This window comes from Tiliqua scincoides, chromosome 2 (assembly GCF_035046505.1).
Source record: "Tiliqua scincoides isolate rTilSci1 chromosome 2, rTilSci1.hap2, whole genome shotgun sequence".
NCBI lineage: Eukaryota > Metazoa > Chordata > Lepidosauria > Squamata > Scincidae > Tiliqua > Tiliqua scincoides.
Genome location: NC_089822.1, coordinates 111,368,351 through 111,389,626, shown reverse-complemented (window position 1 = coordinate 111,389,626; position 21,276 = coordinate 111,368,351). Strand labels below are relative to the sequence as shown.

Genomic DNA, 21,276 nt, shown 5'->3' with positions numbered 1-21,276 from the left:
AATATCTGCACACTTATTTAGCTTGCTACCAAGGCATACAAGATGTTAATGTGAGATTAAAGTGGGCACTGGCACAATGAAAAATAGCATTGTTGCCCTTCATTCCTTAGAATGACCCCAATATTTCCATTTTCCAGGTCTGAAGTGGTGGTTGTGAAAGGAGAGGTGCAATTGGTCAGAAGTGGGGTGGAAAGGATTTGATTCTTCATAATTTCACAATCATAAGGTCTAGAAACCTACTTCTTTGTTTTAAATGAGAGCTACACTTCTCAGAACCCAATTCAGTGTTAGGTATCAGATCCTATCCATGCAGAAATGCAGAATATAATTAGCCACATCAGCTGTTTGGTGCCACATAAACTCAACTAGGAAGAACGTTTTGAAGTACAGAGTAAGTGAAGTAGTGCAGTCTACTTGGCATTCCCAGCCTACTTGCCCACCCTCTACCAAGTCATAGCTATTAAAGTAGATGATTGTCAGTACCATTTATTACAAAAATAACATTCACATTTTGGGGGAAGGGGGTAAAAAGGTGAGGGCAGGAGGTACACTGCAGCATTCGATAGCACACTGCATCAGCATACTGGTATTAATCCACAGGTCCTCCACATTTTTCTAGACCCACAACCTCACCTCCAGGGTCTGTGGTTCATTCCTTCATGTGCAGGTTGCTGCAAGACACAAAGCTGCCTCATAAGCAGTTGAGATGCATCATTTGAGCAACAGATATTGAATTAAGGATATCAGTTCTTCTCCCAACAACACACCCAAGTGCCTAATATTTCCAGGGTGAGATCATCCCAGTACCAGTGAGGAGGAAGGGCAGGTCTTCCTGGATGAAAAAATATGGGATTTCCTTCTGGAGTTTCCTCTATCATCTTGCAGGAAGCGAGGCTGGCAGTGGTGATGTGGACTCTTCATCCTTCATGAAGTGTATAAGAAAGCAGGGAGTGGTTTTGTGCCCAAATCCATAGAAAAACCAGGCAGCTGGTTTGGATGGTTGAATCTTAGTGTTGGAATAACAGTGACCTGAAACCTGTAGTAGGGCAGCACCCCTTTTCTCTCTTATTCCTAGTAGTCATTTCAGCAATGGACAGTGGTGTGGTAGTGAGCAAGAGCTCCCTGATGGCTCCCAGAAGTTGGCAAGGCTGTTGTATCTGATACCTAAATAGTCATCAGATACAGTAAGTGCCTTGCAACTGGTCACTGAGGTAACTAGTTTGAATAAGGGCTCTGAAGTCAGAAATACAGAGAGTGATTTTGGCCATCAGGGAGCAGAGTGCATCTGTATCCCAGTGTTAGCAATCAGTGTGCCCATCTGAGCTGGGACTGTCCAAGATGGTAATACGCCGATCCTGGGGCTGCTGCTTACAATGAAACATGCTGGAAACATGGAAGGCCTGTAAATAGAAACAAGAGACAGTATGAGATACGGTCATGGGGTCACCGAAAGACAACAGCCCAGGGGCTGCAGATGGGATGTGAGCCCCCACCTCAGGCCCACCACAGAATCAGGGCATTTGAGTTCAACTATGATTGCTTGCAATGGAACATGCTGGAAACATGAAAGGCCAACAAATGGAAACCAAGTAAACTGCTGAGGAATCCTTTTTCAGGACTGGTATCTACATGTCACCAAACTATTTCCCCCCCAAAAAATCCTACACCAAAGACAACCAATTCAAATCAAACAGCCCAACCCTAACCAGGGCTGGGGCAGTGGGGCCATATGGCCCACACTGTGTGCAGAGCTGAGACTGAGTAGGCTGGAAGTCACATTGAGGTATGAGAACATTTGCTCCCTTACTCCATGTTGAGCCGCAGCCGGCTCAATGGGGCTACTCAGATCTGCACCAGCAAAATTCCTGGTGCAGGTCCAAAAAGCCCTTTGGTGGGGCTTTAAGGACCAGGATGGGGAATAGAATGTGACACAGGCCAGTGCAACTGATCCTGCCCCCCCCAGGCCTTAACCGCACTGCATTCTGCTCTCCCCCACCCTGTTACACACCTTTCCATCCCTGTTCCGCCCTCCTCCTGCCCCTGCGCTGCTAGGCAGGAGCTTCTTTATATGTTTAAGAGATTTATACTCTGCCTTTCCATGCCACTTAAGTGCCCTCAAGGCAGCTTACAAACAATAAATCAATACAATAAAAACAGTGCTAAAAACATTAAAACAATTAAAACCAGAAAACAATAAAACACAATTGGATCACAGATTAAAAGATGTTTCATAAAAAGCGACAGCCCCCTGATGTCAAGTATTTAAAAGCTTCCCTAAATAAAAAAGATCTTGAGACCCCTCCGAAAGGACTCCAAAGTGGGAGCTGTACTCAATTCCAGAGGGAGGGAATTCCATAGATGGGGTGCCACCACTGAGAAGGCCTTATTTCTTGCTGCCATCCCCCTCACCCCTACTGATGGGGTGGGCAGTTAGAAGGTCCCCCTCTGATGACCTAAGGGAACGGGTGGGATTATATGGAAGCAGGCGGTCCCTCAAATACATGAGCCATAAAGGGTTTTTAAAGTAAAACTAGTACTTTGAATTCAGTCCAGAAATAAACTGGAATTCCGTGAAATCGCTGAAGCAATGGCCCAACAGAGTCAAACTGGCGAGCCCCAACAGCAGTGTTCTGCAGTTTCCGAACTATCTTCAGAGGCAGCCCCACGTAGAGCGCATTCCCGTAATCTAATCTAATTGTCACTAGAGCAGGTCTGTGAGACCCAGGTATGGTTGCAGCTGGCAAATCAGCCAAAGCTGTGCAAAGGCTTCCCTGGCCACTGTCACCATCTGGGAATCTAGGAGCAGCTGCAGATCCAGGATCCACCTCCAAGCTGAGGACCTGCTCCTTCAGAGGAAATGCAATAGTCCAGAGCAGGCCAATAGTCCAACACCCAAATTGTGGATTTCCAGACCAGGAGAACCTCTGTCTTACCAGGAGCTTATCTGCTCTATCAGGCAGTGCTCTTGGATTCAGCACTGGCTGGACTGCACAGATTTTTCCGCTGGTGCAGCCTACTTACTGGATGCCACAAGCATGCATTATGGCACATTTGCAACACCCTAGGCCGGTGAAGTGGCTGCTGCACCAGTGTAAGGAAAGTATAGAATTCTGTTGAAAATCTACCATGTAAAATGACTTTTTTTTAAAAAAGAAGAAAAAGCCAAGCAAGATCCTAGCTCTTACAGTTGCAGACAACAGCCCTGAAGCTCTACTCTTGGTTTCTGCAATTCCTACTCAGCACTTACAGCAGAGACCAGGCTATTGGCCTTGCACATGTCTTGATCTTAATTATGAGAACATCTCCTGTTGGCATCAGTCTAGCTTATTATCTGTTGAATGTGGCTGATATCTTTTAATGATGAGAACCCCAGCTGCAGTCATACATCTATCACTTTGCTGTCAAGTAGCCCACCTTTTCCCAATTAGAACTAATTTCATGATAAGGCAGCTGGAGTAAACACCTAACCTATAAAAGCCACTGCATTCAGCCATTGCCTTACTCCCAGGCCATGCTGAGTTGCCTTGAGTTGTTGTATTCTTATAAGAGATTCATGTGTGCAAGACTTATGCCTAGAAATGTTGTACCTGGAGTTGCCTCTAGATGCCTGGAGGTACTCCTGTATGTTGATGCGCTTCGATTTTCTCTGTAAACCGCTTTGTGAACTTTCCATTGAAAAGTGGTATATAAATACTGTTAATAATAATTAATAATATGCTTGGAATCGTAAGTTCGTGCTTGGAGATGCATCTAGGTACCTAGAAGTGCTCCTCAAGTTGATGCTCTTCTGTTTTACAGTAAACAAATAAAACTCTTATGACAACCTTGAACTTAGACTCACTTCTTTCTATGATCCAAAAGAACCTCCAGTCCTAGCAAGAGCCAGTAGACAGAACACCACCCTCTAGCTCAGTGTGTCTCAAACTGTGGGCTGAGACCCACTCGGTGGGTCATGAGCCAATTTCAGGTGGGTCCCCATTCATTTCAATATTTTATTTTAATATATTAGACTTCATGCTACCATGGTAAGTGGCTGCATCTGGGGAAATGTTACAGCTCTGTACTTTTAACAGGCTACTATGTACAATGTACTACATTGCTTTTAACAATGATATGGGACTTTAACAAATGGGACTTACTCCTGGGTAAGTGTGGGTAGGTTTGCAGCCTAGGATTGTTAAAAATTTTCCTGCTTGATGATGTCACTTCTGGTCATAAGATCACTTCCGGTGGGTCCTGACAGATTCTTATTCTAAAAAAGTGGGTCCTGGTACTAAACATCTGAGAGCCACTGAATCTAGCTGTTTTAAACTTTATTTGGATTTCTATCCTGCCTTGTCCATTGCTGCACTGCCCCCTTCCTGATGTTCCCTACCTTAGTGCACAATTCTAGTGACGCAAACAGAAATAATCTCTTGCAGATCCCAGTGGCCTTATAGCCCATCCCTCCTCTTTTAGCTCAAGACCACTCATAGGGGACATGACTCTATAGTGACCCTATGGGTGGGGACGTGGGGTTGTGATGGTGTATTACAGGGGCATCCAAACCCTGGCCCTGAGGCCACTTGCGGCCCTCAAGACCTCTCAATGTGGCCCACAGGTAGCTCCCAGTCTCCAATGAGCCTCTGGCCCTCCAGAGATTTGTTGGAGCCCACACTGGCCTGATGCAACTGCTCTCAGTGTGAGGGCGACAGTTTGACCTCTCACATGAGCTGTGGGATGAGGGCTCTCTCCACTGCTTGTTGTTTCACATCTGTGATGCAGTAGCAGCAGCAAAGGAAAGGCCTGCCTTACTTTGTGCAAGGCCTTTTATAGGCCTTGAGCTATTGCAAGACCTTCATTCATTCATATAAGTTCATCTTTAATATATTCATTTATGTAAACTTATGCAAATTTATTCAAATTTTAAATATAAATTAATTCTTTTTTCCCCCGGCCCCCCCCAACACAGTGTCAGAGAGACAATGTGGCCCTCCTGCCAAAAACTTTGGACACCCCTGGTCTATTAGGATATCATTCATCTTACCGATTATGCTGTCCAGCAGTCTACAGGGTTTGAGTGCCTTCGTGTCATGCTGGAGGGGCGAGTCATAATAGGGATTTTGTTGGTATACTACCCGCCATGCTACCCCCTTGTCTGAGCTGATGGATGTCATCTTGAGCATGGTTTGGAGTGCCCTAGTCTATTAGTGCTGGGGGATTTTAATATTCACACCAAGGCCCCAGGGACAGCTGCAGCTCAGGACTTCATGGGTCTCTCTCAGAGAATAACCACCCCAACACATGATCCAAGACACACGCTGATCCAAGATTTACTGCTAGGAAGGTCAAAGGAACTGGATGAGGAGGAGATTAAGATCACTCCCTTGTCATGGACAGATCAATTCCTGGTGGGATTTAGGCTTATTGCAGCTTTTTGCCTCTGCAGGGGACCACGCTGTATTGTCCACCCTAGAGGCCAATGGATCCAGATACATTCCTGAGGGTATCTCCTGTTGCCAGAGTTGATTACTCACCCAATGCCCTGGTTTACTGGTCATTGGGGAAATGACCAGTGCTTTGGATTGGACTGTTCCTTGGTTTACCAAGAAACTGAGGGTGATGAAGTGATGGGGCAGATACCTAGAGCAACAGTGGCAGAAAACTTGTGCTGAGTCTGACCATACACAAGTTAGAGACTAGTCTGTGGTGGCATTGGCAGACAAGAGGGCTTTCTTCTCTGCCACCACTGCATCTGCTTGGGACAAGGGTATTTGAGGGACTGCCTCCTTCCATATAATCTGACTCATCCTCTGAAGTCATCAGAGAAGGGCCTTTTAACTGGGCCAATGATAGAGGTGGGAATGGTAGTGAGGAACAGATTCTTCTTGGTGGTGGGACACTGATTATGGAATTCCTCCCCAAGGAACTGGCTCTCTCCCTGGAGACTTTTTGGCAGGGCCTTCAATAGCATTTAATAGCTGACATGATGGGCTAGTGCAGTGGACTCCAAAGAGGAGACTGCCGCGTGCCAGGAAAAGCTTCCCCAGCACAAAAAGTGCTTACCATTCTGCCAGGAAGCTTTGTGGTCACAGCACCGCTCTCCCCAGAACTGAGCCCCGGCTTGCTGCTTCCAGGGTCTGTCACCCCAGTGACAAGCCAAGGTGCAGTTTGGAGGAGAGTAGTGCTGTGACCAAGAGGCTCCCTGTGGAACTGTAAGCACCATTCATGCAGGAAGGGGTTACAAAGGGCACTGGATCCAGAGTCTTGAGAGCCCTGGGCTAGTGTTTTAATCAAATGTAGTTTTGACTGTTTTATGTGATCTTTTGGGGATCTTTTGTTTTAATTGCTTTTATTGTTTTATTATTGTTGTTTTTAGTTCTGTAAGCCGCCTTGACTGCCCTTACAAGGAGAAAGGCAGGGTATAGGCAGGGTATATATTCTTTAAATAATAATAATAATAATAATAATAATAATATTCTTTAATGTTATTGTCATCGACATGGAGCTGACATGTCATCATCGACATGGAGCCGAGCAGACTGCAGATGGACATCGTCGCCCTTCAAGAGACAAGGCTGCCAGATTCCAGATCTGTCAAGGAGAGAAATTTCTCATTTTTCTGGCAGGGAAAACCACCAAACGAAACCAGGGAACATGGCGTTGGCTTTGTGGTCAGAAATACTCTGCTGGAATCCATCATCCCACCTACTATGGGAAGTGAAAGAATTTTGTCCCTGCAGCTCCAGTCATCAGCAGGACCTGTCACACTCATCAGTGCTTATGCACCGACTCTGTCGTCTCCAGCAGAAGACAAAGACAAATTCTACGATGACCTGGCCACCACTATCAAGAAGATCCCTGTAAAAGAGCTATTGTTCATCCTCGGCGATTTCAATGCTAGAGTTGGTGCTGATAACAGTTCGTGGCCCACTTGCTTAGGTCAGTTCGGCACTGGGAAGATGAACGAAAATGGCCAACGCCTGCTAGAGTTTTGCTGTCATCACGGTCTCTGTGTCAGCAACACATTCTTCAACACGAAGCCCCAACATAGAGTCTCTTGGAGACACCCAAGATCAAAGCACTGGCACCAGCTCGACCTGATTCTCTCCAGACGCTCCAGCCTTCCCAGCATCAAGATCACACGCAGTTATCACGGTGCTGCCTGCGACACTGACCACTCCCTGGTGTGCAGCAGAGTGAAACTGCAAGCAAAGCGACTGTACCACACGAAAAAGGAAGGAAGACCTCGCATTGATACCAGCAAGATCGGGATCAGAGAAAAGTGGAGGAATTTGCACAAGCACTTGAGGAATCTCTTCCAGGCCCAGCCAATGCAAACACATCCAACAGATGGGAACATTTCAAGAACACCGCCTTGTCCATATTTGGCAAGAGGACCAACAAGACGGCAGACTGGTTTGAAGCCCACTCTGAGGAGTTGACACCAGTCATTGAGGAAAAGAGGAGAGCTCAAGCAGCATACAAGGCCTGTCCCAGTGAGTGCAACCTGCAGGTCCTCCAAGCTGCTCGCAGCAAAGTCCAGCAGCCTGCCAGGAGATGTGCTAACGACTACTGGCTCCAGCTCTGTTCCGAGATACAGATAGCAGCTGACACGGGCAACATCAAGGGGATGTATGATGGTATCAAGCAGGCCCTAGGTCCAACACAGAAGAAAATTGCCCCTCTGAAGTCTGCCACAGGCGAGGTCATCCAGGATCGGGTGCAGCAGATGGAACGCTGGGTGCAGCACTATTCTGAGCTATATTCCAGAGATAATGTAGTCACCGAAGAAGCGCTGAACAACATTGAGTGTCTGCCTGTGTTGGAGGAGCTTGACAGTGAACCAACCCTAGAAGAACTTCACGTGGCCCTGGACTCCCTTGCCTTTGGCAAGGCACCAGGAAAAGACAGCATCCCTGCTGAAGTCCTAAAGTGCTGCAAAGAGATCATCGTCACTGAGCTGCATGAAATCCTCTGTCTCTGCTGGAGAGAAGGTGGAGTACCTCAAGACATGAGGGATGCAAACATCATCACGCTGTACAAGAACAAAGGTGACAGGGGTGACTGCAACAACTACCGTGGCATCTCTCTCCTTAGCGTTGTAGGAAAGTTGTTTGCCCGAGTTGCACTAAAGAGGCTCCAGGCACTTGCAGAGAGCGTCTATCCAGAATCGCAGTGCGGATTCCGAGCCAACAGGTCCACCACTGATATGGTATTCTCCCTTAGACAACTGCAGGAGAAATGCAGGGAACAACAACAGCCACTCTTTATAGCCTTCATAGATCTCACGAAGGCTTTCGACCTGGTCAGCAGGGACGGCCTCTTCAAGATTCTCCCCAAGATTGGATGTCCACCCAGGCTCCTCAGCATCATCAGATCCTTCCACAAGGACATGAAGGGCACTGTTGTCTTTGATGGCTCCACATCAGACCCCTTTGACATCCGAAGTGGCGTGAAGCAGGGCTGTGTTCTTGCACCAACTTTGTTTGGGATTCTCTTCGCTGTCATGCTGAAGCAGGCCTTTGGAACTGCAACAGAAGGCATCTATCTCCGGACCAGATCTGACGGAAAGCTCTTCAACCTCTCCAGACTGAGAGCAAAGTCCAAAGTCCAGCTGAAATGTCTGCGTGACTTCCTCTTTGCCGACGATGCAGCTGTCACTGCCCACTCTGCCAAAGATATCCAGCAGCTCATGGATCGTTTTAGCAAGGCCTGCCAAGATTTTGGACTGATGATCAGCTTAAAGAAAACACAGGTCATGGTTCAGGATGTGGACTCACCTCCCAGCATTACAATCTCTGCGCATGAACTGGAGGTTGTCCATGACTTTGTGTACCTTGGCTCAACGATCTCCGACACTCTTTCTCTCGATACCGAGCTAAACAAACGTGTCGGTAAAGCAGCTACCACGTTTTCCAGACTCACAAAGAGAGTCTGGTCCAACAAGAAGCTGTCGGAACATACCAAGATCCAGGTCTACAGAGCTTGCGTCCTGAGTACACTTCTGTACTGCAGCGAGTCATGGACTCTCTGCTCACAACAGGAGAGGAAACTGAACGCTTTCCACATGCGCTGCCTTCGACGCATTCTCGGCATCACCTGGCAGGACAAAGTTCCTAACAACACAGTCCTGGAACGTGCTGGAATCCCTAGCATGTATGCACTGCTGAAACAGAGACGCCTGCGTTGGCTCGGTCATGTCGTGAGAATGGATGATGGCCGGATCCCAAAGGATCTCCTCTATGGAGAACTCGTGCAAGGAAAGCGCCCTACAGGTAGACCACAGTTGCAATACAAGGACATCTGCAAGAGGGATCTGAAGGCCTTAGGAATGGACCTCAACAAGTGGGAGACCCTGGCCTCTGAGCGGCCTGCTTGGAGGCAGGCTGTGCAGCATGGCCTTTCCCAGTTTGAAGAGACACTTGGCCAACAGTCTGAGGCTAAGAGGCAAAGAAGGAAGGCCCATAGCCAGGGAGACAGACCAGGGACAGACTGCACTTGCTCCTGGTGTGGAAGGGATTGTCACTCCCGGACTGGCCTTTTCAGCCACACTAGACGCTGTGCCAGAACCACCTTTCAGAGCGTGATACCATAGTCTTTCGAGACTGAAGGTTGCCAATATATATATAATATTCTTTAAATATATTAGAAGAAAGCAAAGTGCCCTCAAGCCTTTCCTTCACAACTGAGCAATAGCAGTCTGTTCCTACACAGAAAAGGAACAGAGATATGCTGGTCCAAACTCTAGCATATCTTTTTTTTAAAAATAAAGCATTGCCATCACTTCTATTGACAGCATTCTATGAACATTGTCCAAAATTTTTTTAAAGGATAGGAGAAGTTTATGGCTGTGCTCCCGTAACACTGTTGAATCTGATGCCAGTAGTCCAATATTCAGTGTACCCACTCACATTCAACACTCTGTGAGACTCCATTTCTCCTAAACAACAAGGGATAAAATTATTGCTTGTTAGGATCCTAGCTCTAGTAGTTAGAATGCAGGGCAGCAGTTAGGAATTTCCACTTCTATGCACACTTTGTTGTATGTTCTGGAGGCAGATGGGTGGGGCTAGAATCCCAGAGCCAGAGATGGTAGGAAACAGAAGAATTTCCTACTTGCTGCCTGTACACAATGCTGGCAAGGGTGTGCATTTCCTTAGCTATTTCCTGGCAATTCACACCAAACCCCATTGTTTTTCTCCGCAGCAGAGAAGATGCTGCTTAGTATCCCACACATCCCACAACATCTGGACAATGGAGCCCCTTGCAATTTAAGAAACAAAAAAAGGGGAGTAAAAATGACTGGGGTTGAAGCACCTTCCCAACAAGTAAAAGCTAAACCATTTGAAACTTTTTAGTTTACAGAAAAAAACCAAGCAAGGTTGGGACATAATGGAAGTTTACAAAATTATAAATGGTAGGGATTAGGAAGATAATCTTTTTCCTCCTCTTCTCATAAGAACTTGTACGTACATGAAACATAACATGTGAATAGACCTAATGTGTGCAATGCCTGCTGAAATCTCAGACGAGGAAGAATAACTGAATATGACTTCCAGTGGTCAGGGGGTGGGGCTTCAATTCCTTGTCCTTTCCCATGGCTAGCAGAATAAACTATGCAAAATTATGCAGATATATTGTTTTGTATACTTTTTACTGAGTGCAGAATTTGGCTTTTTTGTCACAGAATTTGGGTGATCTTCACAATGAATTTGTTTGTTTTAAAAATGCAGCCTGGCTGTAAATAAGAGAACACAATTTTTTTTTCCTTTTCCATAGCTACAATTAGAAAACTACAGCAATCCAGGTTCCTGCCTCCCTTACTAGATAACCCAGCAAGGCCCTCCCAAGCCCTCTCACAGACACTCCATAAAGAGCCCCAACCCCTCTTTTCCTCAAAAGACAGGTAGGGGAACTGCAACTCACCACCCAGTATGCCACAAGCGCCCCTTGCAACAGCCCCACCACGACATCAGATGGATGGTGCCGATAGTCAGAAATGCGGGTCAGGCCTGTGTACATTGCTAGCATCAGCAGCACGAACTGGACCAGCGGTCTTATCAGTCGAGCACCTTTCCAGGTGAAGCGTGCCTGCAGATAAAACTGAAGAAAGAAGGGGCAGAAAAATGGAACAAGTCAGCAGAGGTTCTAGCAAAAGTGAGAGCTGGGCCAATCGGCTTATCTCCACCATGAATCTGAGGCTACCCAACTTCAGCCATAAACAGGAGATCAGGGGTCTCAATGCGTGGATGAGACGGTGGTGTAGGGAGGAGGGGTTTAGATTCGTTAGGCACTGGGGAACGTTTTGGGACAAGCGGGGCCTGTACAAGAGGGACAGGCTCCACTTGAACCAGAATGGAACCAGACTGCTGGCGCATAACATTAAAAAGGTGGCAGAGCAGCTTTTAAACTGATCCCTGGGGGAAGGCCGACAGGAGCCGAGAGGCACCCGGTTTGGGACTCCTCATCCCTATGGGACGAGGATAGGGAGGTTAGAGAACAACAAGACAAAGGCAGAATAGGAGAAGAAACTGGGAAAGGTAGCATGATAGGATGTGATAGACAGTTTGGCACAGTGAGAGGATGCGGGGACAAAGGAGCGAATAAGCAGCCCACCCTGGGGCATTCCATGTACAAATGCTTTTATGCGAATGCCCAAAGTCTCCGAGCAAAGATGGGAGAACTGGAATGTCTGGTGACAAGGGAAAACATTGACATAGTGGGCATAACGGAAACCTGGTGGAATGTGGAGAAACAGCGGGATATCGCAATCCCGGGCTATAAACTCTACAGGAGGGACAGGCAGGGGCGTGTTGGAGGTGGGGTGGCCGTTTATGTTAAGGAAGGGATAGAATCCAGCAAAGTAGAGACTGAAGGTGGGTCCAACTCCACCGTAGAATCTCTGTGGGTTAAATTACCAGGCTTGTGCAGCGATGTAATACTGGGGGCATGCTATCGTCCTCCAGACCAGAAATCGGATGGGGACCTTGAAATGAGGAAACAGATCAGGGAGGTGACAAGGAGGGACAGGGTTGTAATCATGGGGGACTTCAATTATCCTCATATAGACTGGGACAATTTGTGTTCTGGTCACGATAAGGAGACCGGATTTCTTGACGTGCTAAATGACTGCGGCTTAGAGCAGCTAGTCACGGAGCCCACCAGAGGGCAGGTGACTCTGGATTTAATATTGTGCGGTACACAGGACCTGGTTAGAGATGTAAATGTTACTGAGCCATTGGGGAACAGTGATCATGCTGCGATCCGTTTCGACATGCACATTGGGGGAACAATACCAGGCAAATCTCTAACAAAAACCCTTGACTTCCGATGGGCGGACTTCCCTCAAATGAGGAGGATGGTTAGAAGGAGGTTGAAAGGGAGGGTAAAAAGAGTCCAATCTCTCCAGAGTGCATGGAGGCTGCTTAAAACAACAGTAATAGAGGCCCAGCAGAGGTGTATACTGCAAAGAAAGAAGGGTTCCACTAAATCCAGGAGAGTGCCCGCATGGCTAACCAGCCAAGTTAGAGAGGCTGTGAAGGGCAAGGAAGCTTCCTTCCATAAATGGAAGTCTTGCCCTAATGAGGAGAATAAAAAGGAACATAAACTGTGGCAAAAGAAATGTAAGAAGGTGATATGGGAGGCCAAGCAAGACTATGAGGAACACATGGCCAGCAGCATTAAGGGGAATAATAAAAGCTTCTTCAAATATGTTAGAAGCAGGAAACCCGCCAGAGAAGCGGTTGGCCCTCTGGATGGTGAGGGAGGGAAAGGGGAGATAAAAGGAGACTTAGAGATGGCAGAGAAATTAAATGAGTTCTTTGCATCTGTCTTCACGGCAGAAGACCCCGGGCAGATACCGCTGCCCGAACGGCCCCTCCTGACCAAGGAGTTAAGTCAGATAGAGGTTAAAAGAGAAGATGTTTCAGACTTCATTGATAAATTAAAGATCAATAAGTCAGCAAGCCCTGATAGCATCCACCCAAGAGTTATTAAGGAGTTGAAGAATGAAGTTGCTGATCTCTTGACTAAGATATGCAACTTGTCCCTCAAAACGGCCACGGTGCCAGAAGATTGGAGGATAGCAAATGTCACACCTATCTTTAAAAAGGGAAAGAGGGGGGACCCGGGGAACTATAGGCCGGTCAGCCTATAGTTACATTCCATCTATCGTGGAATGTAAGATGGTGGATGTCCCCTGGTTCTGGTGTTATGTGAGAGTGTAAAGAGCATCTCCCTATCCACTCTGTCCATCCCCTGCATAATTTTGTATGTCTCAATCATGTCCCTCCTCAGGCGTGTAAGGTGTAAGATGGTAAGATGGTGGAATGCCTCATCAAAGATAGGATCTCAAAACACATAGATGAACAGGTCTTGCTGAGGGAGAATGAGCATGGCTTCTGTAAGGGTAAGTCTTGCCTCACGAACCTTATAGAATTCTTTGAAAAGGTCAACAGGCATGTGGAAGCAGGAGAACCCATGGACATTATATATCAGAAGGCGTTCGACACGGTCCCTCACCAAAGGCTACTGAAAAAACTCCACAGTCAGGGAATTAGAGGACAGGTCCTCTCATGGATTGAGAACTGGTTGGAGGCCAGGAAGCAGAGAGTGGGTGTCAATGGGCAATTTTCACAATGGAGAGAGGTGAAAAACAGTGTGCCCCAAGGATCTGTCCTGGGACCGGTGCTTTTCAACCTCTTCATAAGTGACCTGGAGACAGGGGTGAGCAGTGAGGTTGCAAAGTTTGCAGACGACACCAAACTCTTCCGAGTGGTGAAGACCAGAAGTGATTGTGAGGAGCTCCAGAAGGATCTCTCCAGATTGGCAGAATGGGCTTCAATGTCAGTAAATGTAAGGTCATGCACATTGGGGCAAAAAATCAAAACTTTAGATATAGGCTGATGGGTTCTGACCTGTCTGTGACAGATCAGGAGAGAGATCTTGGGGTGGTGGTGGACAGGTCGATGAAAGTATTGACCCAATGTGCGGCGGCAGTGAAGAAGGCCAATTCTATGCTTGGGATCATTAGGAAAGGTATTGAGAACAAAACGGCTAATATTATAAAGCCGTTGTACAAATCTATGGTAAGGCCACACCTGGAGTATTGTGTCCAGTTCTGGTCGCCGCATCTCAAAAAAGACATAGTGGAAATGGAAAAGGTGCAAAAGAGAGCGACTAAGATGATTACGGGGCTGGGGCACCTTCCTTATGAGGAAAGGCTACGGCGTTTGGACCTCTTCGGCCTAGAAAACAGATGCCTGAGGGGGGACATGATTGAGACATACAGAATTATGCAGGGGATGGACAGAGTGGATAGGGAGATGCTCTTTACACTCTCACATAACACCACAACCAGGGGACATCCACTAAAATTGAGTGTTGGGAGAGTTAGAACAGACAAGAGAAAATATTTCTTTACTCAGCGTGTGGTTGGTCTGTGGAACTCCTTGCCACAGGATGTGGTGACGGCATCTGGCCTGGACGCCTTTAAAAGGGGATTGGACAAGTTTCTGGAGGAAAAATCCATTACGGGGTACAAGCCATGATGTGTATGCGCAACCTCCTGATTTTAGAAATGGGCTATGTCAGAAGGCCAGATGCAAGGGAGGGCACCAAGATGAGGTCTCTTGTTATCTGGTGTGCTCCCTGGGGCATTTGGTAGGCCGCTGTGAGATACAGGAAGCTGGACTAGATGGGCCTATGGACTAGATGGGCCTATCCAGTGGGGCTGTTCTTATGTTCTTATGTAGGAGCAAGGGACCTTTTTCCTGCAGTTCTCAGAGAATGTGCCAGGCTAATGGACTCTCCTGTTTAGCTAATGGACCCTGTTTAGCAGGGTGGACGGAGGATATCTAATCACCATTATACAAGAATCCTGGCCCCTTAAAGATTAACAAATTTATTGTGAGCTAAGTTTTCACAGGGAAATACAGTGAAGGAAAAAGAACCAGCATTGTACAGCAGACAGAGTGATAGATTTGGACGGAGGGAATTTGGGTTGAATCCTCATTTGATGACCTTGGACAGTCTCCTGCAGCCTGATCTACCTTACATTGTTGATTGACATAAGGATAAATTTAGCGAGGCTCCATGTGTGCAGCCCTGAGCTTGGAGTGCAAAGGGTAGAATACAGATATGATAATAAAGAATTGCATCTTCATCAGATGCAGATAAATCTGTTTTCCAAATATGATCCTTGATCTTATAGGCTCACCTTCTAAAAACAGATTTGTCTATGACTAGATCTGTATATGCATATATTTTCAAGATTCTTACTGTGGGTTCTTGAGAGCTGTTGAGTAAGGTGACAGATGAAGCTGTGAACCAGGAAGTCCCCAGTTCAAATCCTGCTTCTAAGGTGAACTCCTGAATCACATCAAACTCTTGGAGGCTATTCTGGCTTCATCCTCACACTGTAGCATTAACCTCCTAAGTCAGCAGTTCTTAAACTCTCTAGGAGATGTGACTCTAGAAGAGTTTGAGCCACAGTAAGTCCCCAGGATCTCCAGTCCCTGCAGCAGCCTCCTGGGGGTACAGGGAGCCCTGTGCAAGTGTCTGCAGGGCTCCTAGGCCTTCTAAATGTGAAAGCACTGCAATCACGCTCTGCCTCTGCAAAACCAGAAGTGGAGTGCAATTGCTCCAGTTTAGCTTTTGGAAGTCTGGGGAGCCTTGCAGAAGCTTGCGCAGGGCTCCCCACACCCCCAGGAGGTTGCTGCAGGGACTGGTGAGTACATACCAGTCCCTGCTCCCCCCCTTAAGGGGGCAGAGGCCAGGGCCCTCAGGCTGGGATATCGTGATGCCCCAGTTTGAGAAGCCCTGTCCTAAGTTTAAGCATCCAATCTCACAGCTGGAACCATTGTACAAGTCAGAGGTTCAGGGAAACCAGCCAACCAGCCAGGACAAGCCTCATAATCACATCTTTCTGGCACTAGAGCCTCCCAGAGAAGAAGAGGCTCTGCTAGGATGCCAGCCTAATCCTTTATTTAAATATATCAGTGTAATTAAATAATGTGCGTCAGATTCTCTGAAGCTACATAATGGGAAATGGAAGAGAACTAGGAATCGGTGGGGCACGTCAAAGACTCAAGTAAGGGTACAAGAACAGCTCTGGAGTTCCATTTTATTCTAGCACAGCATTGCCCAAAGTACAATTGAATTTCCCATAAGCCACTGAGGCTGCACCCTGTCATGCCCATCCCTCACTGAGCCAGCTGCTTAGCAGTCATAAAGTAATTGAGACCCAAAGTCATCAGAAAGGAGATAATTATTAACGTCTTTGTTTTACCTAAGAGGAAATTGTGATGGAAACAGTATAAAACAAACATCTGTAGAGTTAGGGAAGTACACTGTGAGCCAATATTCCTGATTTAAATCACCAATATTCCACTCTCCCCCTAAAGCCAAAGATAAACACATACATACTCTCCTACATCTCACAGATAACAACAGGGACAATTATATATACATTTTAACATCTCTACTCTCACAATGAGTGGCCCTGTGTGAGCACCCCTACCACAACCAAATTACTGAACGCTCTTCCTCACTGCTGTGCACCATGTGTCGATCTGAGAGAGCAAAGTAGCTTGTTCTTTTGGTTAAAGATATATTAAAAAATCATAATTGTCCTATAATATGTTCTCAACAGTTCAAAGTCAACCAAGCATGTGAAATGGCAGGCTGTGCAATATAGTGGTGTTAATGTCCACTAAGAACCACATGCACCTGGGGGCCCACTCAGCTACTGAATTTTACAAATCCAGGGGATGGTGAAATCTGAAAAAAATAACACTCAATTAGCACTAACCACATTTTAAAAAAAAATCACCCCCAAAATCTCAATAGGAAAAACAGGGACAGTGATTCACTAAGAACAGGAGTTGACTCTGGTTAACAGGGACAGCTGGAGCATAAGAAAACCTGGAGCCCTGAACCAAAACATTTGTTGCTATTCTGTCTTTATGTCCTTTACTGTTCTTCCTGACAGAAAGAAACCCACTCAACCAGCAGTTAACTTTAGGTGTTGTGATCAGCAGCAGAAAATAATTATTAATTGGATTTGTACTCTGCCTTTCTCCCCAAAGGGCACCCAAGGTGGCTAACAGGCAATACATAAAATACATAGTCTAAAAATGATAAAATACAGATAAAAACTACAGAAAACAACAATAAAAACAGACAATATAAAAAACAAGCAGTCAGTAATAAAACATGCCAATAAAAACATTAAATAAATTCATAAAAGCAGTCATTACAAGCCTCAAAGGCTTTCCTAAATAAAAATGTCTTCAGGCCCTGCTGGAATAAAGAGGAAGCTGGTTTCAGCTCAAAGGGGAGGAAGTTCCATAACACAGGTACCATGAAAAAGAAGGCCCTGTTTCTGGCTGCCATCCCCCTGACCTCTCTCGATGGTGGCACAACCAACAGTGCCCGCTCTGATGACTTCAAAGAACGAACCTGATCGTACGGAAGAAGGCAGTCTCTCAAATACGCTGGTCCCAAGCCGTTTAGGGCTTTAAAGTTCAAAACCAGCACCTTGAATTGGGCAGCCAGTGCAGCCACCAGAGCAGTAGTGTGACAGAGTCACACTGCTGACCTCCAGCAACTACACAAGCTGCTGCATCCTATAGTAACTATAACTTTCAGATCATCTTCAAGGGCAGCCCCACATGGAGCGTATTACAATGATCTAATCTTGATGTCATCATGGTATGGACCACTGTGGCCTGAGCTGACTGAGGGCCCGATCCAGACCCACGTGCGCCAGCTTACCGCTGGTGTACACTGTCACAAACATGCAGTAAGGCATGTTTGTGAGTCCTTACAGTGGGCCCAGCACCGAAGCTAGCCCAGCACGAGCCTGTGCTGGGCCAGCTCAGGTGCTGGGCCCATGTTCCGCAGCCCGGAGGTTGCCCAGACCACCTGGTGGCAGAGTGAGGGTATGGGGGAAGGCAGGGAGGAGGTGTTCCAGGACAAGGGGAGGACAGGGAGGAGGCATAGTTTGGAGAGATGGGACTGGTGGAGCTCGGCTCCACCAGATCCTGAGCCCTGTGTTAGGCCGTGTGGCATTTCATGGGAATTTCCGATTCTGCACTGGCTTCTGAGCTGGCTTCAGAGCTTCCTTACCCGGGGGAAGGGGTCGAAAGTCCCCCTGAGGAGCCACTGTGAGCTGCCCAGTTAGGCTCAGGATGCCACGGTAGCCATCTTGGCGCTGCAGCAGCCCTGCACTCTGGGCCACTCAGGATTGGTCTGCCCAAAAGGTATGGCTGCAGCTGCTGCACCAGCCGAAAGCCGGGTATCCATGAGCAGTTGTAAGTCCAGGATAACCCCCAAGTTGCGAACCTGTTCTTTCAGGGGGGGTGCAACCCCATTCAGAGCAGGGTGATAGTCAGCACCCACACTGTGGATTTCTGAACCAAGAGGACCTCTGTTTTGCTGGGGTTTAATTTCAGCTTGTTTCCACTCATCCAGATACAAAATGCCTCCAGGCAGCACTTCAGGACAGAAACAGCCATCCTGGTAGCCAGTGGAGAGATAGAGCTGTGTCATCAGCATACTGATGGCACCCAACTCCAAATCCCCGGATGACCTCTCCCAGTGGTTTCATGTAGATATTAAATAACATGGGGGACAGTATACAACCCTGTGGCATCCCACACCTTAAGGGCCAGAGTGCTGAACAGGAGTCTACCAGAAACACCATCTGGGATCTGTCAGCCAACCACCACAGAACCACCACAAGACAGTGTCCCTGACCTCCAACTCAGCCAATCATCCCAGAAGTACACCATGGTCGATGGTGTTGAAAGCCACTGAGAGGTCCAAAAGGACTAGCAAGGATGCACTCCCTCCATCCAGCCCTTGGCGTAGGTCACTAGGGTGACCAAGGCCATCTCCATCCTGAAGCCTGGCCTGAAGCCAAACTGACAGGGATCCAGATAATCCGCTCCATCCAGGGCCCTCTGGAGCTGAAATGTCACTACCTGCTTGACCAACAACAACAAGCCTTTATTAGGCATATAACCTGCTTGACCACTTTGACCAGAAATGGAAGGTTCAAGACTGGCCAATACTGAGGGCTCCAGAGAGGGCTTTTTCAGGAAGGGGTGAACCACTGCTTGCTTTAAAGCCAGTGGCAGCACTCCCTCAAAGATGAATTTACTACCCTCTCTAACCACTCAGCCGGTTCCTCCCGGATCTAATCAGCCATGCTGGGCATGGGTCCAGCAGGCAGGTTGATGGCCTCACACTCCAAAGGATCCTGTCCACATCCTCAGGTTCCACAAGCTGAAAAGAATCCCACAAACCAGGACCAACAGATGCCATGGGGACATCTCCAGACATTGTCAAAGTGGTGTGAAGTCATGGAGAATCTGAGCAATTTTATTTGTAAAGTGCCTGGTGAACATGTTATAGCAGACTTCCATGTGTTCCTTCCAGACAACTGGAGAGGTCTGATGAAGAAGACCCACACAACATGGAATGGTTCTGCTGGCCAGTTGTGTGGATACGACAGTGGCAGAGAAAAAGGAATGCTTTGCTGCCATCATCGCCACATCATCATCACCAGGGCTTTATAATAAGCCCTAGCCCGGTCGGACTTGTCACGAGTCTTTCTCCATTGTCGCTCAAGACGTCTGCCCTGCTGCTTCATTATTTGTAGCTCCTCGGTAAACCAAGGAGCCACTCTGACTCTGCTAGCTGGCAGACACTGCTCAGGAGCTATTTCATCCACAGCCCTAGCCATCTCCCTATTCCAGAAATCAACCAGAGCTGCAGGTGAGTCACCCACCCAACTTCTGGCCTTTCCCACCCAACTGCTGCCTTTTCACTCTTCAGGGGAAAGGTCCTAGAGATTTCAGAAGCCTCCTATTCCTTGTGCCTGGATCTATTTCCCCTTTACAAACCTCCATTCATATTCAGATTCCAGAAGTATAATCTGCACTGCACAGCGATAAGTTTTATATCACATTAACTGTCATGGCTTCCTCCAAGGCATCTTGGGAATGTTAGTTTGCTGAGACTTCTGTTAGAGAACCCTACCCTTTCTCTCGGAAGAGGGAACTACATCAATCCAATTCACATTTGCTGAGCAGATACACCCCTTGACAAGGACTAGATGGGTAAAACCCATGAAAACCCTCCCCCTTCTGAAGAGGAAAAGAATGCTCCCTCAAGATTTCTAGCCAACAAAGCTCCAGGTATATTGCTAAAATTACAAATGGAGACACTGCTCAGAGGAAGAAAACGCAAGAACAGGCATGGCTAGTCATCACAGATTGTTGCTACAGCTCTGGAGAACACTATTTTCAACAGTCTATTTCCAAACAATGTTTGTAGTCTGGAATTTTCTGGCAATGTGCTGGTAGGTAGGGTTCTTGGCTCCTATTCACACATGCTAGACATCAAAAAGAAACTAGATTGTGTGAAGCCTGCTCTACATGGCAACCATTTGTACCAAGTGGCTCTGTAGTGGTTTTATTTATTTTAAAGATGTATTACCTTTCAGGTTTAAAAACTCACAAAGCAGCTATCGCAATATAACATAATATAAGGCGTTGCATTATTGTAATAAAACAACAATTTTAAAAAAGAGACAATAAAACAATATTATGCTTTTAAAAAATGATAACAGTTAAAATAAAACTGAGGTCAAACAAAGGCCTCAAAAATAAATGTTCTAACCACTTGCTTAAAAGCAGCTGGTGTACTGGGTCTGGTAAACCTCCCCATGGAAAGTTCCAAGGTGCAGCACCATAACCAAGAAAAAGTTGTCTTTGGAGCCTGTCATTCAAATTTATATAGGCCAGACTGCAGGACTTGGTATTTTCACCAACCCAGCCTGGGTTTTCTCTTTTTGCATAGAATAGGGAGCAGCTCACACAAATGGCATGAGCTACTCTGCACAGTCACATGGCTGTTTGCATGTATGAAGCCCCCCCTTTTTTTTAAACCTTGAAGCTTACAAAGTGGTCAGAAATACAACAGGAAAGATCCCCTGAAACACCCCAGCAAAGGGACTTACCACCAGGTACATCATAGCATACATGGCAAAGGAAGCATGACCAGAGTAAAATGATTTTCTGAAAGAGAAAAGAACATTTTGGTAGAGAGAGTGGCATTTGCTAAATTATTAGACCAGACAGTTCAGATCACAGTCCCTGACAGCAGCCTATGCTACAGCCTGCTCGCTAACCAGGATTTCTTTAAACAGCCCTCACTTATACAGTACAGCTTCCTTCTGCTTAACACATCCTTGTCTTGTAGCCTGATGCTTATTCACAGGGGATA

General features: G+C 46.8%; 1 protein-coding gene across 1 annotated transcript in view; it reads right to left on the bottom strand.

Annotated features, from left to right (window-relative positions):
• Positions 1-470: 470 nt before the first annotated feature.
• Positions 471-21,276, bottom strand: part of LOC136638659 (phospholipid phosphatase 3-like) — a 45,569-nt gene continuing 24,763 nt past the window's right edge. The window contains exons 4-6 of the mRNA XM_066612693.1: positions 21,011-21,068; positions 10,909-11,085; positions 471-1,400 (exon numbers count right to left, since the gene is read on the bottom strand). Coding sequence (XP_066468790.1) covers positions 1,299-1,400; positions 10,909-11,085; positions 21,011-21,068 — 337 coding nt within the window. The 3' untranslated portion in view covers positions 471-1,298. The remainder of the gene's footprint in view (positions 1,401-10,908; positions 11,086-21,010; positions 21,069-21,276) is intronic.